The sequence below is a fragment of the Sphaeramia orbicularis genome, unplaced genomic scaffold (genome assembly GCF_902148855.1).
Source record: "Sphaeramia orbicularis unplaced genomic scaffold, fSphaOr1.1, whole genome shotgun sequence".
In the NCBI taxonomy this organism is placed as follows: domain Eukaryota; kingdom Metazoa; phylum Chordata; class Actinopteri; order Kurtiformes; family Apogonidae; genus Sphaeramia; species Sphaeramia orbicularis.
This window is the reverse complement of record NW_021941701.1, coordinates 57,302-78,468: the sequence shown is the minus strand read 5'-3', so window position 1 is coordinate 78,468 and position 21,167 is coordinate 57,302. Positions and strand designations below refer to the sequence as shown.

The 21,167-nt window shown below is 43.2% G+C and overlaps 1 protein-coding gene across 1 annotated transcript in view; it reads left to right on the top strand.

Moving 5' to 3' along the window:
• Window positions 1-19,558: 19,558 nt before the first annotated feature.
• LOC115416838 (uncharacterized) overlaps window positions 19,559-21,167 on the top strand; it is a 42,131-nt gene continuing 40,522 nt past the window's right edge. The window contains exon 1 of the mRNA XM_030130723.1: window positions 19,559-19,646. Within this exon, the coding sequence (XP_029986583.1) occupies window positions 19,559-19,646 (88 nt within the window). The remainder of the gene's footprint in view (window positions 19,647-21,167) is intronic.

Here is a 21,167-nt window from a genome sequence, read left to right as displayed (position 1 = left end):
AAAACTAATTAAAACTGAATTAGAGAAAAAAAAAGTCCAAACTAAATCAAACTAAACTATAATTAAAAATCCAAAACTATTCTAACCTTGATTCATACGTGGTTTCATTTGTTGCAGTTTTCCCTCTAACGTCACATTATTCAGTATTTAGAAGGTCTAATTGCACAAATGGACTGTAATATTCATCAGAATGTTTTCATTAGTGTTTAATCAGCTTTGAATTAGAATGGATGAAGCCAGCGTCAGTTCTGTCATGAGTCTGTGCTGTGTTTTGAACCACAGTAGGACAGTTCCTGACAGTCTACAGGACCGTCTGCTTCAGTCCACACAGACCTGTTTAGAAGAATGTGTTGGCCTGCTCTGTTTCCACTGGACACAATCACATTCAGCTTTTATGGATACCACTTCCCCTGCTCTGTCAAGAAGACAAACTTTTTTTATAGTATTGTATTTTATTTACTTATTTATTTATTTAAATCTTATTTGCTTTGAATGTGAGTGTAAACTGCTAATGGCATTTGAGAACGTGTGCTCAGTGGGGTTGGGAATCTCACTTTTCAGGCTGATACGATAGGCTTCTCGATACAGCATCTCTGATCTGATATATTATAGATACAAGTGTGGCATCTCACAGTGTGATGTGATACGATTCACACCCAAACCACGATACAGAGTGATTCAGCACATTCTGATTGAACACATTCATTCTGGTTAAAAAAAAAGAAAAAAATACAGTGCGGTTCAATGAGCTTGAATAATTATTTATCAAAAAAAACCATGACTGTTTCCACAGTGTCTTCAGTTCAGTTTCAGAACACGTGCCTCACATTCAGTCAGTGAAACAGTTCAGACTGTTTCCAGTCGTTCCTCTGTTTGTTTCTAACTCAGATTCACTGAATCCATTTGTAATGAAATGTATTTATACTGAAGGTGAAACAGAAAAAGCTTCTGTCACTAGAAGACACACCTGTGGAAGGTATTATGGGATGTACTGTTGGATCTGTATGATACTGTTTAAGGAAGGATCTGTGGTGTGTACTGCAGTATGTGTGGTCTGTACTGCAGTATCTGTGGTCTGTACTGCAGTATCTGTGGTGTGTACTGCAGTATGTGTGGTGTGTACTGCAGTATGTGTGGTCTGTACTGCAGTATCTGTGGTCTGTACTGCAGTATCTGTGGTGTGTACTGCAGTATGTGTGGTGTGTACTGCAGTATCTGTGGTCTGTACTGCAGTATCTGTGGTCTGTACTGCAGTATCTGTGGTGTGTACTGCAGTATCTGTGGTCTGTACTGCAGTATCTGTGGTGTGTACTGCAGTATGTGTAGTCTGTACTGCAGTATCTGTGGTCTGTACTGCAGTATCTGTGGTCTGTACTGCAGTATCTGTGGTGTGTACTGCAGTATCTGTGGTCTGTACTGCAGTATCTGTGGTGTGTACTGTAGTATCTGTGGTGTGTACTGCAGTATCTGTGGTGTGTACTGCAGTATCTGTGGTCTGTACTGCAGTATGTATGGTCTGTACTGCAGTATCTGTGGTGTGTACTGCAGTATCTGTGGTCTGTACTGCAGTATCTGTGGTCTGTACTGCAGTATCTGTGGTGTGTACTGCAGTATCTGTGGTGTGTACTGCAGTATCTGTGGTCTGTGCTGCAGTATCTGTGGTGTGTACTGCAGTATCTGTGGTCTGTACTGCAGTATGTATGGTCTGTACTGCAGTATCTGTGGTGTGTACTGCAGTATCTGTGGTGTGTACTGCAGTATGTATGGTCTGTACTGCAGTGTCTGTGGTCTGTACTGCAGTATCTGTGGTGTGTACTGCAGTATCTGTGGTGTGTACTGCAGTATCTGTGGTCTGTACTGCAGTATGTGTGGTCTGTACTGCAGTATCTGTGGTGTGTATTGCAGTATCTGTGGTCTGTACTGCAGTATGTATGGTCTGTACTGCAGTATCTGTGGTCTGTACTGCAGTATGTATGGTCTGTACTGCAGTATCTGTGGTCTGTACTGCAGTATCTGTGGTGTGTACTGCAGTATCTGTGGTGTGTACTGCAGTATGTGTGGTCTGTACTGCAGTATTCAGTCCAGCTGATCTAGTAGAAGTACTTGTTCATAAACCACATGTTCTCCTCCTTCTGTGTCTGTCACATTCACATACACACAGTCCAGTATTCATCTGCACATGCTCAGTCCAGTATTCATCTGCACATGCTCAGTCCAGTATTCATCTGCACATGCTCAGTCCAGTATTCATCTGCACATGCTCAGTCCAGTATTCATCTGCACATGCTCAGTCCAGTATTCATCTGCACATGCTCAGTCCATGGGCGGAGCTCAGACTGTTGGTGTACAGTGTTCACATCCATGAATCCACAGCACACGCTAACGTGGGTCTGAAGGAAAGAAAAACTTTACTCAGATAAATAGTAACTAGCTCTGGGCAGCGATTGAAATTTTTAATCATGTGGATTTCTGCGATTAATCACGATTAATTGCATAGTTATATGGGGGGGTGTTTGCCGGCATCAACAGTGTGTATTTCCTTCCAGTGATATTTCAGACTGCAGTACTCCACTGATAAAAAATAATTGCACATGTCAGTGCTTCCAAACACCTGTGTCCCCCCCCCCCCCCACCATCTGAAGACATTTCAAATGAAAATGTCCATGGAACAGACCGCTACTGTTACACATGTTTATGTCCACACATGTTTATTTACACTTGTGAGTGATTGACAGGAGTCTTAGTCCTACTAATCAGTACTAATACTAATAAGAACAATAATATGTGATGTTCAGTTGTTCAAAGTAAACAAAGGGGGCCCTCTAGTGGTGGGAATAAGTGTCACTAACGTATGTTTTGTCCTTGCGGTGTTCCCGTAGTCAGTTCAGACATAAGAAGGAACTAACAGACACGTTTCTTTCACTCTGTTTGTATGGACAGGTAAACGTTTGCCTGTGAGTATTTTCTGTTCAGTTGTTGTCAGAATGAATAGTATCAAATATCTCTGATGTGAACCTTTGTTGTTGGATAAAAAGACGTTGTAAATCTTAAGTTAATCTGTAAATGCTAATTGTTAGTGCATCTATGGATTTTCCCATTCAAGTTAGCATCGAGCTAGCGGTGTTTTCCCCATTCATTTAAATGTATAATGCCATGTAAATGTCCTAAGGCAGTGAACAGAACTCAGACAGATTCAGTTTGTATGTGTCAGTTTTACAGTGAGTCTACAGGAACAGATTTGGACACAAGTTTTGGGTGTTTTCTTGGTAAACCTGTTGTCTATCTGCAGCTAATCGCTACACGCACACAAGCAGAAGAATAGGAGTTAGAATAAAACGGCATTAATGGGAGATTTTTAAAAAATGTTGCCGTTATTTAATGAATGCGTTAACACGGTAATAATGCGTTAACTTGCCCAGGCCTAACAGTAACACTTTTAAATGAGAGTAAAAATATATTCTATTGAACAGATTGAATTTTATGGATACAAATATTCAATAACTGATGAATCGCGATATCATTCCAAACTTTTCATTTACTCGCAGCTTCTCTACCGATGCACTCAGATCATGCACATGTGTGTCGGCGTATCGATGCGTATCAGATAATCTTCCCATCCCTAGTGTATGGGCCCAAGGGCTCTTGGTAAACAGGACTATATATCGCCCCCGTAGAAACGTGCATGACAACGCATCTGAAGGCCGTTTTACACCAGGTCCACAGCATCAAACTGAAAATGGGCTGCTTACTGGAAATCTGGTGGTGTAATGGCATCTTAAAGACGGCAATAATATCTTCTTTTCTACAGTTTCCATCTGAGCTGCTTCTAATTTCCGTCTGTGAGCGCAGGAAGCTGTATGAGAGTGATCCAGCAGGTAGTGTACCACATGAAAGTACATGACACAACAAAGGCAAGAAGGATGGTGGGTGTGTAGAGTATTATTATCACTGCCAGAAACGCATAGGGCTTTTCTGTCGCCTTTAAACTGGAGCTCCAAATGTGGTGGTTTTTGCAGTAGAGGAGGTTAAAAGCTTGTGGAGGAGAAGACGAAAAAAAACAGGACGACATGATTCCAAAAGTATGCAAACAGCATGAAAGAGCAGAAGAAGCAAAAGGCAGGGTGTGGAGTTCCAAAAGGCAGGCTGTGGAGTTCCAAAAGGCAGGCTGTGGAGTTCCAAAAGGCAGGCTGTGGAGTTCCAAAAGGCAGGCTGTGGAGTTCCAAAAGGCAGGCTGTGGAGTTCCTGGCCTTATTCAGAGAGCAGCAGCAGGAGGGTTCAGGTTTTCCTGCCGCTAATCTGCTCTGATTAAAAAACAACAACAACAACAAGTTGGCTTGTGTGCATGAAGATACCCTGAAACAGCATGAGGCTGTACAGCAGATTGGACTGTGAAATGTGAAAATGCGCTGTATAAATAGGTAACTTCCTGGCGGCGGTGCGTGTGGATGTGCTGTCTGTGATTTATTCATCAGCTCAGTGTTTGGAGGCTTATCAGCAGAGCAGCCAAGGACTGGGCTGGTGCACATGACACAACTGCAGGCTCTGCTGTGGTGGGTTCAGTCTGAGCTGGAACAACACACACTGAAAACTAGAAAAGCACTCAGAGAGCACAGACCTACGCCAACACAGATCTGACCCCCACCCCCATCACCACCAAAATTTAGTCATTTCTTCCTTGTGCCAGAATCAACATTTACTGAAAATTTCATGAAAATCCGTCCATAACTTTTTCAGTTATCTTGCTAACAAACAAACAAACAAACACGCATGCACACACACACACACACACAAAGTAAAGTGATGTCAGTACCTCCTGGTGGAGGTAATGAGAGTGGCAGTGTGGGGGTTTCAGAGGAGGGGTGTGGTGGGGGGGGCAGGGGTTGTGTTGCTGTTGTGAAAGATAGACGGCAAACAGAGCTGAAAGTGGGGCAGGTCTCAGAAGGACCCAGGCCCAGACCAGTAGACAGGACCCCAAACCCCCTGGGTTTGAAGGGCTCTGCAGCTTCAGGATCAGTGGACAGGACAGACGAGTGGACGGGGGGGGGGGGCACACGCTCCTTGGTTGTTGGTTGGGGAGCGGGGGTGGGTAGTGTAGCGTAGCAGTCGGACATTGTCGCTTTACTTTTCATCCAAGTTATTATTCCAAGAACGACCTGTGACTGTCCTCAGAGAAGCTCCTTCTCTGAGGAGCTCCAGGTCCTTCACACTGTGGGTTCAGTTTGGGGACAGGAGGAGCTCCACAGGGGTTTTCCACCCCCACCCTTCCTCTGCGTCTTTTCTGCACCAGAGCCGTCGCAAACGAGGCCAAGGGGTTCACAGATGGAGCTGGTCGTGCTTCTGCGTACTCCCGGTCCTGCTCTGAAAAATTGATCTCATCCACTATTAATCGATTATGCAAAATTAAAACGAAATCGACCAAAGATCGATCAAATCGATTTTTTTTACCCAGCCCTAATTATTAGATGTGTAAATTCTCACTGATACAGTTGAAACACCCTGTAGTGTCAGGTGTACAGCTAACTGTGACTGAACCACGCTAGGATGACACTGAAAATGGATCATTTACTGTTGATTTAACTGGAATCTTTTCCAACTGGAAATGAATGTCCGCGTCTTCTCCGTGTCTTCTCAGTGTCTTCAGTGTCTTCTCCGTGTCTTCTCAGTGTCTTCTCCGTGTCTTCTCCGTGTCTTCTCAGTGTCTTCAGTGTCTTCTCCGTGTCTTCTCAGTGTCTTCTCCGTGTCTTCTCCGTGTCTTCTCAGTGTCTTCTCCGTGTCTTCTCCGTGTCTTCTCAGTGTCTTCTCCGTGTCTTCTCAGTGTCTTCAGTGTCTTCTCAGTGTCTTCAGTGTCTTCTCCGTGTCTTCTCAGTGTCTTCAGTGTCTTCTCCGTGTCTTCTCAGTGTCTTCAGTGTCTTCTCAGTGTCTTCAGTGTCTTCTCCGTGTCTTCTCAGTGTCTTCAGTGTCTTCTCCGTGTCTTCTCAGTGTCTTCTCCGTGTCTTCTCAGTGTCCTCAGTGTCTTCAGTGTCTTCTCCGCGTCTTCTCAGTGTCTTCAGTGTCTTCTCAGTGTCTTCTCCGTGTCTTCTCAGTGTCTTCAGTGTCTTCTCCGTGTCTTCTCAGTGTCTTCTCCGTGTCTTCTCATTGTCTTCAGTGTCTTCTCAGTGTCTTCAGTGTCTTCTCCGTGTCTTCTCAGTGTCTTCAGTGTCTTCTCAGTGTCTTCAGTGTCTTCTCCGCGTCTTCTCCGTGTCTTCTCTGTGTCTTCTCCGTGTCTTCTCCGTGTCTTCTCTGTGTCTTCTCTGTGTCTTCTCAGTGTCTTCAGTGTCTTCTCCGTGTCTTCTCCGTGTCTTCTCCGTGTCTTCTCCGTGTCTTCTCCGTGTCTTCTCCGTGTCTTTTCACGTCCCTGCTGGTGTTCTCCAGCTGAACTCACACACCGTCTCAGTCTGTGGTCGCTCTGCACAAACCTGAGCCCATCTGAGTCCATCTGTGTGCCGGGCAGACTCACAGTAGGTGAGATGAACCACCGCAGGAGGAGTCTTCATTAAGCCCACCCCCACCCCCACCCCCCCACCGAACTCTCCCCAGGCTTGAACAAAGTTAATGAGCAGATTCAATCAGCTGGCGCCCCCGCCTCCCTTGAATCATTGTCCTCAGTTCACGTCATCTTTGACTCATTCACATATACGCTTATTTAATACAGACCCCCCCCCCCCCCCCCACATACACACATACACACACACACACACACACACACACACACTCCTACGCCCAACCTCAAACATCTGCAGGGTTTAAAAGAGGTTTACCTTTTAATCAGATAGACCACAGGTGTCACACATGCAGCCCAGGGGCCAAATCCAGCCCGCCAAAGGGTCCAGTCCGGCTGCATGAACCTCCCTGCAGTGGCAGCAGCAGTGTGAGCCTCCGTTTCCCACAATGCACATTGCGACAAAAAATTCCTCAGATGCTCAGTTCCCTCCTGGCTCTGAACGAAAACACAGGTTTGTTTACGGTGGATGGCACTTCAAAACTGTTCACCATAATGTAAGAGATTCAGCTGAGTGATGACAGACAGACTGACAGGTTCCACAACAGGGGAACCAATGTTTAACAGCAGAGAAATGAAGGAAACCAAGCTGTGATTCAGGAGAATTGCGGATGAAGGATTTTTTTGGATCACTTTGAGCTGATTAATCGGTTGCAGCTCTACTTTTTCATAATGTAAATTTTCTTTTTTCGCTTAAAAACAGAGAAAAGTTTGGAGTTGACATTATTTCTCTATTATTCTGTTCTTATTTCACTGGTTCAGCCCACTGCAGATCAAATTTAGCTGAATGTGGAACTGAACTAACATGAGTTGGACAGCCCTGTGTGTCGTAGACGTACGATCCACACATGGTACCGGGGCTAAATTCAACTTCATGTGCTTTAACTGCAAGTTTGCAAAAGGAAGTAAACATTAAAAACAGTAAATGGAAACCAGATTGTGTTATTTCACAGGCAGCGTTTGTGCTTTTTCCCTCTTTTTATGGATATACGAGGAACATTTTCAACAATTCAACAATTTTTGCATGAAATTGCTCACATTGAAAGATTTATATCCATATGAGACTTGATTCCAAAAATATTGGTATCAGTAATGAAAACTGGATTTGCGGAACGTCTTTGCTTTTGCATCTGGGCCCACCTGCCGCTGTGCTGTGCTGTGCCGTGCCGTGCCGTGCTGTGTTGTGTGTGGGTGTTAGGCTTGATAGAGCGGCTCAGTTGTTCTGCCAGAGGAATGGATTTGCAGTGATGGATGGCATCGTCGGCGCCACCGTACAGGTATCAGCCTGTTGCTGAATCCCGGCTTTAAACCGGTTTTTGCGGCCACAGCAGAGCCATTGTGCGGCGCTCCTGGAGCCTGGGACCTGGCTCGTATCAGCGCCCCGCCGAAGCCTGCATGCCAATTACCCCGCCGACCTGCCAAGAGGAGCCAGCAAAGCAAGAAAATAAAGCAGTATGTGCTCACTGCTGAGGCAAACACTTTGCTTCAGTCTTCTTGTTATTCAGAAGCGTGGGTTGTAGTGACTGTCACAGTGTGTCGTATCCGGTGTTCGACCCCAGGATTCATTTAATTACACTTGTCACGGTCATTTTCCTTCCTGTGGACACTGTTACTATAAGCACACCTCATGTCCCTGCAGTTTCTGCTCCACTCACCACATCTCAGACATCTTCATATTCTCTTCTTGTGTTTTGTCAGTAGTGCCTAGGCTATGGACGGGTTGGAGAACCGCTGAGCTCGTTGCACACTTTGCACACACTGCACGTGCTCTGTGTGAGATCCAGACCTTCTGAATGTTAAATCCATTTTACTCATCACATGTGCATCTTAATTTTTTTTTTTTTAACCCACTTTGTGGAATTTTTTGACCCACCCTGCAAATAAAGTGACATTTTTTGGACCTGCACCAACCCGACCCGGGTCCACTGATCCTCATCACTACTGCTCACTGTGCTCCATGTTTTCATGTATAAAAACGAGAGTACCCACATGTGCTGAATGAAGGCTCCTGCACTGTCGGCTGATGGAAGGAAGACAGAATAACACACGACTAGTCGACTCCAACAAAGGAACGTCGACTTGTGCCACAGACGTCGACACGTCGACAAACTGACTTTTCAGTTAATGCCCTAGTGCAGACATGTCCAAAGTCCGGCCCGGGGGCCAATCACGGCCCGCGGTCAGATTTTATACAGCCCACAGCTTGGGTTTTATATTATATTATTTATGGCCCGCTTGGACTGTTGAACCGAGCACATGAATCATAAAAGGTTCAAAATGCAGTTCCTCCTTTCACCTCATGGTGGCAGCACCACTCTAACTCTATCTGACTGTGACCTTGCCGTGAACCTTTTTCGCTAATTTCTAACCACGGTGCCTGTAAATAAAAAAAACGAAAGTTGACAGTGAGGGCCGCCGCTTCCAGGAGAGATGGGAATTACAGTTTTTTTTCACTGAAAATTGAGGCAATTATGTTTGCCTAATTTGTCAAGAGACTGTTGCCTTGTTTAAGGAATTCAATGTAAAGACACACGAGCAGACAAAACATGCTAACGCATACGACAAGCTAGCAGGGAGTGAGCGCTTCGAAAAAGTGAAGCAAATTCAAGCTGCTTTAAACTCACAACAGTGACTCTTCATGTGAACCTCGGAGTTCAATGAATTCACCACCAAAGCAGGATACCAAGTTGCCAGGTTAGTTGCCTCTAACTGCTGGTGTTATGTACTTGTAGATGTGACACAAATATTACTTTCTGAATGATTTTGTGAAAGACGAGTAAGAGTCATATGTTTTCATCTTAAACGTTAACAGACTTTACATTACTGAGTAATATATGAGTAATGAGTACTCATATAAGTCATGTTTAAAATGAATGTGGGGTTAAGATTTTTATCAGCTTGGATGTTTAAGATACTCTATACAGTTTGTTCTATGTTATCTGACTCCAGATGTGAAAGGAGGGCAGAATTGTTTTTTTTTTTTTTTTTTTTTTTAATTAGTTCACACCTGAGTGGCGTAGATTTGGTTACATTGCCATTTAAAAAAATGATATTGTGACAATGAAAATAAAATTGTTGTAGAACAGCGCATTTAGATGTAATTTTTACTGTTTAAAAAACGTCCGAAGGGACCACTGGCCCCTGGCAATGTCCACATTATCAGATCTGGCCCTCGTTAAAAAAAGTTTGGACACCCCTGCCCTAGTGCATACCGAGTACGTAAAGGGCCGTTTATTATTAGTGTCCTTAAGGGATAACGTGTTAACCCTCCGGTATCCGGGTGTGCCTTTTACGCACACTTTGCACTTCGTTTTAAAAAACTTCATATTATTTTTCACAATTTAAATAAGGTTAAAATTCAAAAGTTGGTCATTTTTGCATGATCTTTAAAATTCTGTCCACCAACTCAAATGTGCACATTGTAAACAAAAGAAAATGACCAGACTAGCATCTGTCTGCCAAGTGTGCATAAAACGCACTGTTTCTAACATTTGATCTGTATGATTAGGACTGACCTGGATTTACTAAAATAAAATCAAATTAGAGCAGAAAAATAAATCAGTATATAATATTTAATAGTTTGATTTATAGGTGTGCATTTTATGCACGCTTGGTGACAGATGCTAGTATTTTTGAACATTTGACCTAGTGCCAAAAATAATAATAATGCAAATTAACCGATGTTGGAGTTAATCATTGACATATGCCAGGATGAAAAAAATCAAATATATAATCCAATTTTAATGCAGTATATTGAAAAAAAATTTTTTGTGTGTTTTTTGCATCAAAAAATGGTTTGTTTACATGACAAACACGGCATTTAAAGGGTTAAAAATGTGACAATTATTGAGTATTTGGTATTTTTATTTATGGCTCAAGTTGGTGAAATAGAAAAAAGTGTAAAAGAATTAAAAACAAACTATGTGAAATTTTTTTTGACATTATTCCACAAGTGTGCCAAAAAGGCACACTTGGTGTTTAGTAAGGGCCTTGGTGGACAGGATACTGGAGGGTTAATGACCCCAGATTTGGTCATCTGATGGTATGTTGTGCAGGTTCCCTCGATCATGCGCTAGATAATGAACAGCAGACATCCACTGTGCAAGAAAACAAGCTCTGGAATGTAAACTAGAGCTGCAGTAACTGTCACAGTATGACAGAGTTTTAGGTCAGATTTGTCCTCTAACGTGGGTCCAACAGTGCAGGCCCCAGGACAGGCTGTATGGATGAGCTGTCCTCATGCAGGTCCTGTTAGCAAGAGCTGATACAAACATGAACGTGACAGCGGTGGTGCTCAGATCTGCCCCCCCCCCCCCCCAGAGTGTGACAGAGGGATTCATGACGGCCGTCTGTGACCTCAGACCTGTTTGGGTCTGGAATGCATTAAGATGAATGTGAGCGTTCCAGCGTCAGATGATGAATGTGGAGCTGCAGCCCAGGCCCACCACTGTGAAAAGAGGATAACGTAATATCTGGCCAATAACATAATAAAAGTCCTGAACCAATAACGTGATAACTTTTGGTCAATAATGTTATAACTTATTACGTTATTGTCTCAGTTATTACATTTGCAAAGAATTTTTTTTTACCAGGCCAATAACATAATAACCAGCCAATAAGTTATAATGTTATTGGCCAAAAGTTATTACATTATCGGTTCAGGACTTTTATTACATTGTTGGCCAGATATGACGTAATCAGCCTATTACATTTTGAAAATGGTAAATTTATTAAATTATCGGCCGTTATTATGTTATCGGTTGTTATTACATTATTGGCTTCTACAAGGTCTTTCTATGAAACTGATCAAATCTGTGTTTTTCTGGTTAATGATATCAGACAGTGGTTGTCAATCTTTTTCTGTGGCCCCCCTTTGGAGGACAAAAAATCTCCAGCCCCCCCCTCAACCCCAACAACACTGTAACTGGTGCAATTAGAACTTGTTGATTGAAAGAAACCTCAATATTGTAACAATTCTTTTTGCTTTTCCTTGAATAATAACAAATTAAAAATAACTCAGATTTTGGCTTGAACAATCCAAATAAAGTCAAGCAGACTGCCCCCTGAGACAATATTTTTCCAAATAAAAATGGGAAATGTGCAATTATCTTACAACTATAACAATAAAGTTCCTTTTTTTAGAACAACACACAAATTTTGGTAACAAAGATGAACTTTTGAACACTATCAGTGGCTGCAATGAGCCTGTTTACATTGAACACCTCAGAACATTAAAGTACAAACTGTGCAAAACCAGAAACGTTTCCAGTCCAGTCCTTGTCCAAACCTAAACTCTGTCTAGTCTAGTGACAGATCACCATGGTAACAGACTTGTTTGTTGTACGTCTTTAAAATGAGTCCAGGGTGCTCCTGCGCTAAAACATTAGTTCCACCTGCTACATGTTCGAACCTGAAGAGAAAAAAACACCCAGCAGAGATCACATGACCCCCCTGGCAAGCCTTCATGCCCCCCCCAGGGGGCCCGCACAAGTGTTGACCATTTTCAGCATTATTAGTCTAAACCACATTATCATAATGACAGGCATGTGTCCTAAATACACATTTGTCATCTCCATCTTGTAGTCCAAACTTGACATGATATACTGTATCTGTCCACTGCATCTAGTTCAGTGTTGTGTATGAGTATTTTCAGATTTAGTGTATTTGTGTGCATGACCTAATGAAGTGTTTTTCAACCTTGAGGTCAGGACCCCATGTGGGGTCGCCTGAAATTTCTAGTAAATGATAAAAATAAATAAAAAATGTAAACTTACTAATGAAAAATATATGGTGAGTTGAAGGAGACAATTCCAATCCATGAAAGACATGAGAAGCTCTGGAGCTGAAACTGCAGCACTGTGCTTCTGTTTGTGTGTCAGATGTTCATTGTGGTCAGTTTCAGATGCTGCAGCTCTTTCATAATTCATAGTTTCAGTTCTTGTTTGTTCAGTATTAATTGTCCTCCTTGTAAATCACAGCTGGACTGATTGAGAATTTTATTTTCCTTGGTCAGGATGTGGACACGTTGTGCAGTAATCTACACCTGGCTTTTCTGCCTCCGTCCACAATAATAGATGTTATATAGACTAAATGTCGTCTCACATTAACGTTTATTTGCAACATAGTATAGCAAACTATTACATGATCAAAAACAAATTGATTTTAGCAAAAAAAAAAAAAAGTCTGTTTTGAATGTCTGGGGTCACCAGATATTTGTGATGTTAAAATGGAGCCATGAGCCAAAAACGGCTGGAACCAGTGGACTAATGCCTTCTAAGTGTGTTCCTTATCTGTGTGTAAACCCTTCCATATCTGTTGCTGTCTTTGTCCCTCCTCCCCTCCCTCCCTCCCGTTGCTCTGCTCTTGTTCTCTGCATGTGTTTGTTCAGTGGTGTCAGTGGTTTGGGTGGGGGCTGTGGTGTGGTGTAACCCCGGCTGATAAGCCTCAGTCTGCCCACCTGCTCCCTGCTGCTCCTCACAAACACAAGTCGCCGTGTCACTGGTGTTCAGCTGCTGATGGAAGGTTTCCACCCTGACAGATCTGCCACCACCGCCTCACCACTGTCTCTGATTCCCCTGAAGGATAGTGAGCATCCAAATCTGTAAAGACGAACAGCAAATATCTGAGAACATCTGACAGTTTAAATGTACGCCCTGTGTCAGCGCGTTTCTCTTATTTTTGTTTATACCAGTTTTTATGGGGTTGGTCTCTTGGGATCATGGGTTTTGCTTTTTGAAAGTGTGCTCAGAAAACGGCATCATGGTTCAAACAAATGTTTAAAACAGCACAGTGTGTTGAGTAGGGCTGTTAGAAAAAAAAACGGTTCTGGAATATATCGCGATATTTCATTTCACTATACTGTATCAATAATAAAAGTACTGTATGGATATTTTTAGGTATTTATTCAAATACAGATATTGTGGAGGTTCATTTTTGTTTTTTTTGTTTTTATTTGATTTATTATTATTTAACACTCATTTATTCAATAATGTTTGTTCGTTTGTTTGGATTGAACTCAAATCCTGTTCTGATGTTAGTTGTGAACTAATAGAATATGAACGTTTGAACAGGATCTGAAACTGGAATGTCTGTAAAACATGATTTTATTAATTTAGTTACTATTATTTCTAACAACATTTTGTTTTAACAGAGGAAAGTTTTGTGATACAGTATTAAATCCTGTTCTCATCAAATAAAAATGTATTTAGTATTTCTGCATATTTCTGGTATAATTAAATTTTTCCAGGAAAGATTCTCTTAGAAGAATTTTAAAAATGTATATACTTTATTGCATGAAGAACACACAGATGTTTAACGAACCTTTTCACAGACTTTAAAAGTGAATATTGGTTCCAATATTGGGTACAGAAAATTAAAATTGTAATAAATTCAAACTATACTCAAATATTTGACATAAAAGCAGATCTTTACATAGGTGTTTTTTCCCCTAAAAGTGCGGTAATCAAACACAGTTATCATGAGAATTAGAATTTAAACGGTAACACTAACCGTCTGTGATTTTACCGCCGTTTATCATTATACCGGTAATCGTTACATCCCTAGTGTGTACAAATAACACACCAGTTCAGTGTTGTGTATATTTACAGGAGTCCTGATATCATGTTGGTTGTTGAGTTGTTAAATGTGCTGACAGGAACTGCTTTGATCAGAAGTTTGAGGACCTTTGCTACATGTTATTCTGGTCTGTATATTTGTCATGTGACTTCACATACTTACTAGGGCTGCACAATGTTGGGAAAAACTGATATTGCAATTTTTTTTTAACCCTGCAATATATATTGCAAAATGAAAAAATGCTCAGGAGGATATAATAGCTGTGTGGCGCCGACATAACATCCTGCCCCCTCAGATTAAAGCTTCTGAAGGTAGTGAAAAAGTGCACAACAGCGGCAGGCGTAGAGGACTGAGTGAAGCCTTTATGACTTTCACTCTGCGCTTGTACTCGTTAGGAGGTCCGGTTGTGATGCGCCAGTCGGGTTATTTTCAACCCGCGGGGCTTTTGTGGAATTATTTAACCCGACCCAACCTGCAAATCAACTGACATTCTTTTGGCCCGCCCCCAACCCACCCCGTGAGTAACCCACTGATGTGTGCATCACAAACGGACGACACCAAACGCACCCCCCATGTCATACCTGGACGGACCTGTTTGTAGACACACTACAGCAGTGGCAAATATAAGGTTCTAATTTGGCCCACAGTGTGAATTTGGAAAGTCCAAAAATTATACTCAAGTTCTTCAGAGTCAAAGGTGTCGGAGTTGTTTTAGCTCAGGTTCCACATTCAGACCAACTGGGTCTACAGTCAAATAACCTATAAATAATGACTCCAAATTTAAATAAAAATGTCATTGTAAAAAAGTCAGATCAGTATTGGATCCGTATCGGCAAAACTAATAAAAAAAAAAAAATTGTATCGGAGACAAAAAAATCCAGATGGGGACATCCCCGTCCTACACTGCAGGACCTGCGGTGTGACTATTGTGCACATGTACAGTACATTATGATGTTCAGATGTTATATTGTGCAGCTCTTCTACTTACCTTGTCTATAAACACCGTACCTGATTCGTTAATTTGATTAGTGTAATTGAAGTCCAACGTACATACTTTTTGCACCTACCTAGTTGCACAAGTTACCAAATTTAGTTCCTAATTACTGAACTGTATTTTGCTGCTTTTCCACTGCGTGGTATCGGCTCGGCTCGGCCTTTTTGTGTTTCCATTATGTAAAAGGACCTGGAATCCGGTACCTGGTAGTTTTTGTTTTTCACCTCTGCTGAGGTTCAACGCAATACTAAACTGTGACATATAAACACTGCAGACCACTGACTGGTCAGACAGTTTTCTCTGTGACCTGCTGTTTTACAAAAAACAGATGCGTTAGTGGACAGTAAATATAGCCGTAGGTTAGTCCACTTGAGAACGGCCCAGAACTACTCCAGGGTCGGTCCAGGAGGTTCAGTCTGTGGTGGAAGACATAAAAATTCAGACGAGACAACACGCAATGAGCGAGTTTTCAGCAACTCTAAACAGACGACACGGAAATAATGTGCCGCATCACTATGACGACCAGGTACTGTAGTATCCTGGAATGGAAACGGTCTGCAGGAATGCCGAGCTAAGCCGAGCCGAGCCGAGCCGAGCTGGTTCCACGTAGTGGAAACGCGCCATTTGTGTGTTACTTTTTGTGCCACATTGTTTCCATAAGGCCCTTTGTGTGCATTAGGTCTGGTCTTGGTCTGGACTTAGTCCTACCCTGGTCTGGTTTGGACTTGGTCTCATCCCTGTCTCAGTACACCACTGGTTCCAACCTTTTTTTGGCTCCTGACCCCATTTTAACGTCACACATTTCTAGCAACCCCAGACATTCAAAACACAGACTTTTTTTTTTTTTGCTAAAATTAATTTGTCCTTGATCGTGTAATAGTTTGCTCTACTATGTTGCAAATAAACATTAATGTTAGAGGACATTTAGTCTGTATAATGTCTGTTATTGTGGACAGAGGCAGTAAATCCAGGTGTAGATTAAAGGTTATTCACGTTTTTTTTTTTTTTTTGGAAAAGGCTAGTCTGTAAATATTCTTATGTAGTTTTCCTTTTTTTATACTAAAACAAAGAGAAAAAAATAAAGTTTTCATAATTTATCAGTTATTATGATGGTATTTGACTGGTCTGATCCAGTTTAGATCGAACTGACCTAAAATTATTTAAACATTCTTGATTGTTCATATCTTCAGTGTATTTTTTTCATTTCACAAATTCATCCCAGGGCCGGACTGGACCCTTTGGTGGGCCAGATTTGGCCCCCGGGCCGCATGTTTGACCCCTGTGGTCTATGGTTTTGGTCACGTCTGTGTGTCTTTAAGTGTTATGTTCTCCAACAAACCTTTAATTCACCACAGACTGCACAGCAGGCATCTCACTAAACCAAACAGAAAAAGCCAGACAAATGCACAGAAGCTGAAGGGGTGAAATGCTCCTCATGTCTGTGTTTTCAGAGTACGACACTGTTTTGGAGCAGCTTTATTCTTGTCACGGATCTGAATGAGTGCAGTGTCGTCTTCTTCCTCTGGGCCATCAGTGTGCACAGCCTTTTACTGCTGTGATTCTCTGGAATTGATTTGTTACTGTACTAATGATGGTTCAAACATCAAGTTGTCTTCTTTGATGATCCAATCATCATGGCTGTCAGGAGGTGTTCCCTCCCCCAGGAGCGCTCCGCACATCCTGTTGTGAATCCTGAGCTGAGCGCACCGAAGCCAGCTGGAAGACGCAGGATTTACAGCAGCCAGCCCAGCGCTGCAGATATATGTGTGCGCCTGCAGCCGACCCAACCACCGGCTCATGAACAGCACCACGGCAAAGGTCAATAAACACTGACTCTGTTATTGTGTGGCAGATTGAAGAGGAAATTCTTTTGTGGTGTGTGTGTGTGTGTGTGTGTGTGTACATGTAGTTTTGTGTGTGTTGATGTGAGTGTGTTGGTAGTCCTGCCCTTTCTGTGGAGGCTTTCTGTTGGCAGTGAGTCTTCCAGCTGACCTGTCAGAGTTACTCAGCCTACAGGACCTACATGACCCTCCACAGGGTCCACCTGGGGCCCACCTGGGACCCACCTGGGGTCCACCTGGGGTCCACCTGGGACCCACCTGGGACCCACCTGGGACCCACCTGGGGTCCACCTGGGGTCCACCTGGGACCCACCTGGGGCCCACTGCCTCTTCTGTTGCTCCCTTCACACTGTTCCCTCTGCTATAGATGAGTTTCATGTGACGTATGCATACATTCAGTCTTGGAGGCGGAAGTCACGCTGAGTTGGTAGCGTGTTAAAGGATGGACCTGCTAAACTCCTGTTAAAGGATGGACCTGCTAAACTCCTGTTAAAGGATGGACCTGCTAAACTCCTGTTAAAGGATGGACCTGCTAAACTCCTGTTAAAGGATGGACCTGATAAACTCCTGTTAAAGGATGGACCTGATAAACTCCTGTTAAAGGATGGACCTGCTAAACTCCTGTTAGAGGATGGACCTGCTAAACTCCTGTTAGAGGATGGACCTGCTAAACTCCTGTTAAAGGATGGACCTGCTAAACTCCTGTTAAAGGATGGACCTGCTAAACTCCTGTTAAAGGATGGACCTGCTAAACTCCTGTTAAAGGATGGACCTGCTAAACTCCTGTTAGAGGATGGACCTGCTAAACTCCTGTTAAAGGATGGACCTGATAAACTCCTGTGTGCCGTTTATTCCTTCTCTTTCACCAGTATCAGTTCTGCATACAGACCACTGGGTTCCACTGGTGTCAGCGCTGGTTCTGTTCTGCCCACTGCTGTTTAGAGTTATTACCGCGGTTAGCCTAGCTTCTCAGTAAAGTTAGCCTGCGTGCCTGTTGCCTTAGCGGTGTGTAAAAGCTGGCTCCGTCTCATGAGCCCCTCACGGAGGCGGGGCATCTGGGTCGTGCTTGTGACGGTTCTGGCGCAGGAGGAACGCGGAGGAAGTGTGGGGAAAACCCCTCAGTGGGAGGAAGGGTGGGGAAAACCCCTCTGTGGGAGGTCCTCCTGGCCTCAAACTCGAACCTGCAGTGCAGAGGAACTGGCTGGCGGAGGCGGGTCACAGAAGCTAGTTGTTCTAGAAATATTAACTTAGATCACCTGTGGCTGAGGGCGGAGTTAGAGGAATAGTAAAGTGGAAATCGTGAAGCTCCGCCCACCCTCCCCCTCCAGTGAGTTTGTTGTACCAAGGGCCCAACATGAGTCTGTTTCAGGGGCCAAACTGGTGTCAGTGCCCCAGGGTGACAGGAATGAGCCTTAAGTCTGGAAGCAGCAGGAATAAAACAGAATAAAGATGAGACAGAGGTCCACTCCACTGGAGAAACATGGACATGTTTGTGTCTGTTCATTATTTCAGAGCAGATTCATCTGTTTACTGATGAAATGTCAGATTTATTTCTTTCCTAATATCAATATTGATTCTGTGTTGCATGGCTACAGTACTGAAATAATCAAGTTACAACTCAAAATTGTACTCTGGTATCACTAAATGAATCTGAATCAATCAATTAATACTGAATCGAATCGAATTGCAAATAATTGATTCAGAACCTTATGAATTGAAATTGAATCGATTAAGGAAATTGGCCATGAGACAAAGGCCTAGTGTTTCCCCTCCTCTGTATATCCACTTGCCACACCTTGCAGAACCCTTCTTCTCAGTCCCCCACATAGACAATCCCATCCTTTCTGTCTGTTCTGCACAGATGTAGTGTTTCCTGCTTGAATCCTGTCTGTTCTGCACAGATGTAGTGTTTCCTGCTTGAATCCTGTCTGTTCTGCACAGATGTAGTGTTTCCTGCTTGAATCCTGTCTGTTCTGCACAGATGTAGTGTTTCCTGCTTGAATCCTGTCTGTTCTGCACAGATGTAGTGTTTCCTGCTTGAATCCTGTCTGTTCTGCACAGATGTAGTGTTTCCTGCTTGAATCCTGTCTGTTCTGCACAGATGTAGTGTTTCCTGCTTGAATCCTGTCTGTTCTGCACAGATGTAGTGTTTCCTGCTTGAATCCTGTCTGTTCTGCACAGATGTAGTGTTTCCTGCTTGAATCCTGTTTGCTGGGCTTCAATAAGAATCTCTTAATGTAGTGAGAGAGCAGAGGTGAACCAGTGCTTTTTCACAGACCGGCTCAAACCCGTCCAGGAATAGAAAAAGCCCATCTCCACAGCTCATCTATCTTTCTGAGGTTTTTGTCTGTGTCAGATTCGATTATGTACAGTTTGAGTTTGCCAAGTTTGTGTTCTTTTGTTTTTCACTTCACTTCGGTACTAAATGTATTTCCTTATCCCTACAGTACCTAAAACACTTACTACTCTACCTGTAAGTTTGAACTATAGAAGTGATCTTTCATTTGGATTCCAGGAGCAGATTCACGCAGCTTCAGGCCAACATTATGGAGCACTGTACTTTTTTTCTTTGATGCTGGAGTGATGGTTGATGGAAAGTGATTGATCGTCATGGCGCAGACATCACTCAGGCTGACGAATGGCAGCCCTAAACTTGGACAGCCGTTGGCAGGACTGAAGCCCAGCCAAAGCCCCTCTGGTTTCCATGGGCCTGTCTTCCAGGGCTTTGCTCCATGCCAGGCCTTGACATAAGCAGTGGGTGTTAGCACCACCTCGTGTCCCTTCTGCCCTCGCCACTCAGAGCCAGAGCGTTGACACGAGGCCCGGCCCGCTCGTTAACCGACAAACCTTCCACAGAAACATGAATGGGACGGCCGCTCTTTCCATTAAACTGTCATGAGTCATGGAACTGGCAGAAGGCGCTGGAGGAGGAGAACAGAAGTGCTCTGCTCTTATGTCTGTATTGGCCAGTGTTTACAGTATGTCATCACTGTTTGAACCACTCATAGACTGAACAGGCAAAGGAAAGCAGGCAGAGAACTGTTTTTATGGAAGATATTTTCAGGTTGCCTTCCACCCTGCACTATGTAAATCTGTCCATTCAGTTCTTCTGAATGTGTTCTGTCAGGAGTACTGGACAGAATGTCTTCAAATGTCCTATTTTTGCCGTCACTCAAGAAATTATGCACGGTGTGAAGACTGGTAGAGCCCAGACAAAATAAACGAGCACAGGAGGACACCAGCCAGAGGTGTTTTCTGTCAGACTGCAGTGGAAGCTCAGCTTCCCCTAAAATGACTCCAATTAAATGTTCAAATCTGTTCAGTTGTGATAGATAGATAGATAGATAGATAGATAGATAGATAGATAGATAGATAGATAGATAGATAGATAGATAGATAGATAGATAGATAGATAGATAGATAGATAGATAGATTTACTTTATTAATCCCCTAGGGGAAATTCAAAATGCAGTCACCGCTCCACAAACAGCCATACCACACCAACACACAATACATAAATAAGTCCAGAGTATAAGCAGCTGTGAATAACTTGGATTAAAAAGAAATGTTTTCATTTCATTGACTCCAAATGTGTTGGAACATGTTCATCTCTCAGACCAGTTGGTTCAGAATCAGTTTGATCCCAGATCAGTGGACTGGATGTTGTTCACTTCTCCTCCATTCCCGTGTCTGTGTTTGTTCATTCCATCTCTGCTCAGTGCATTTGTCGTAGACGCTCAGCGTCCATGCACTTCAATGGGACTGAGTGGAACTGCTTTAAACTGACTCTAAACTGGACGCTAATTTCATAAATGACACCGTGTTGTTCCGCCCCTGGACACTCGGTGTCTCTGGGGGCGAACGGAGCTGTGGGCGGAGCTCGGCCGGGCCGGACGCTGAGCTTCTGCACCCCGATTGGAGGACGGGTCTGAAGGCTGAATGCGGTTTGATTGACAGCTGTTTTCAGATGTGCTCCTTCACTGACACAGTTCAGTTTAATACCGTCACACATTCTGCTGGGAAATCACAGAAACCAAATGAACTGTTCATTTACTGACCTGGAAGAAAACACAAGCACTGGACTAACTGGTACACTGGACTGAAGGGACACGTTTTCTTGTTTCAGTTCCATAACTGAATCATTTCTTGTTCAGTTTCATCTGGTTTTGTAGATCGTTAAATCAGCCAGACTGTTGGACAGGTCAGACTGAACTAACTC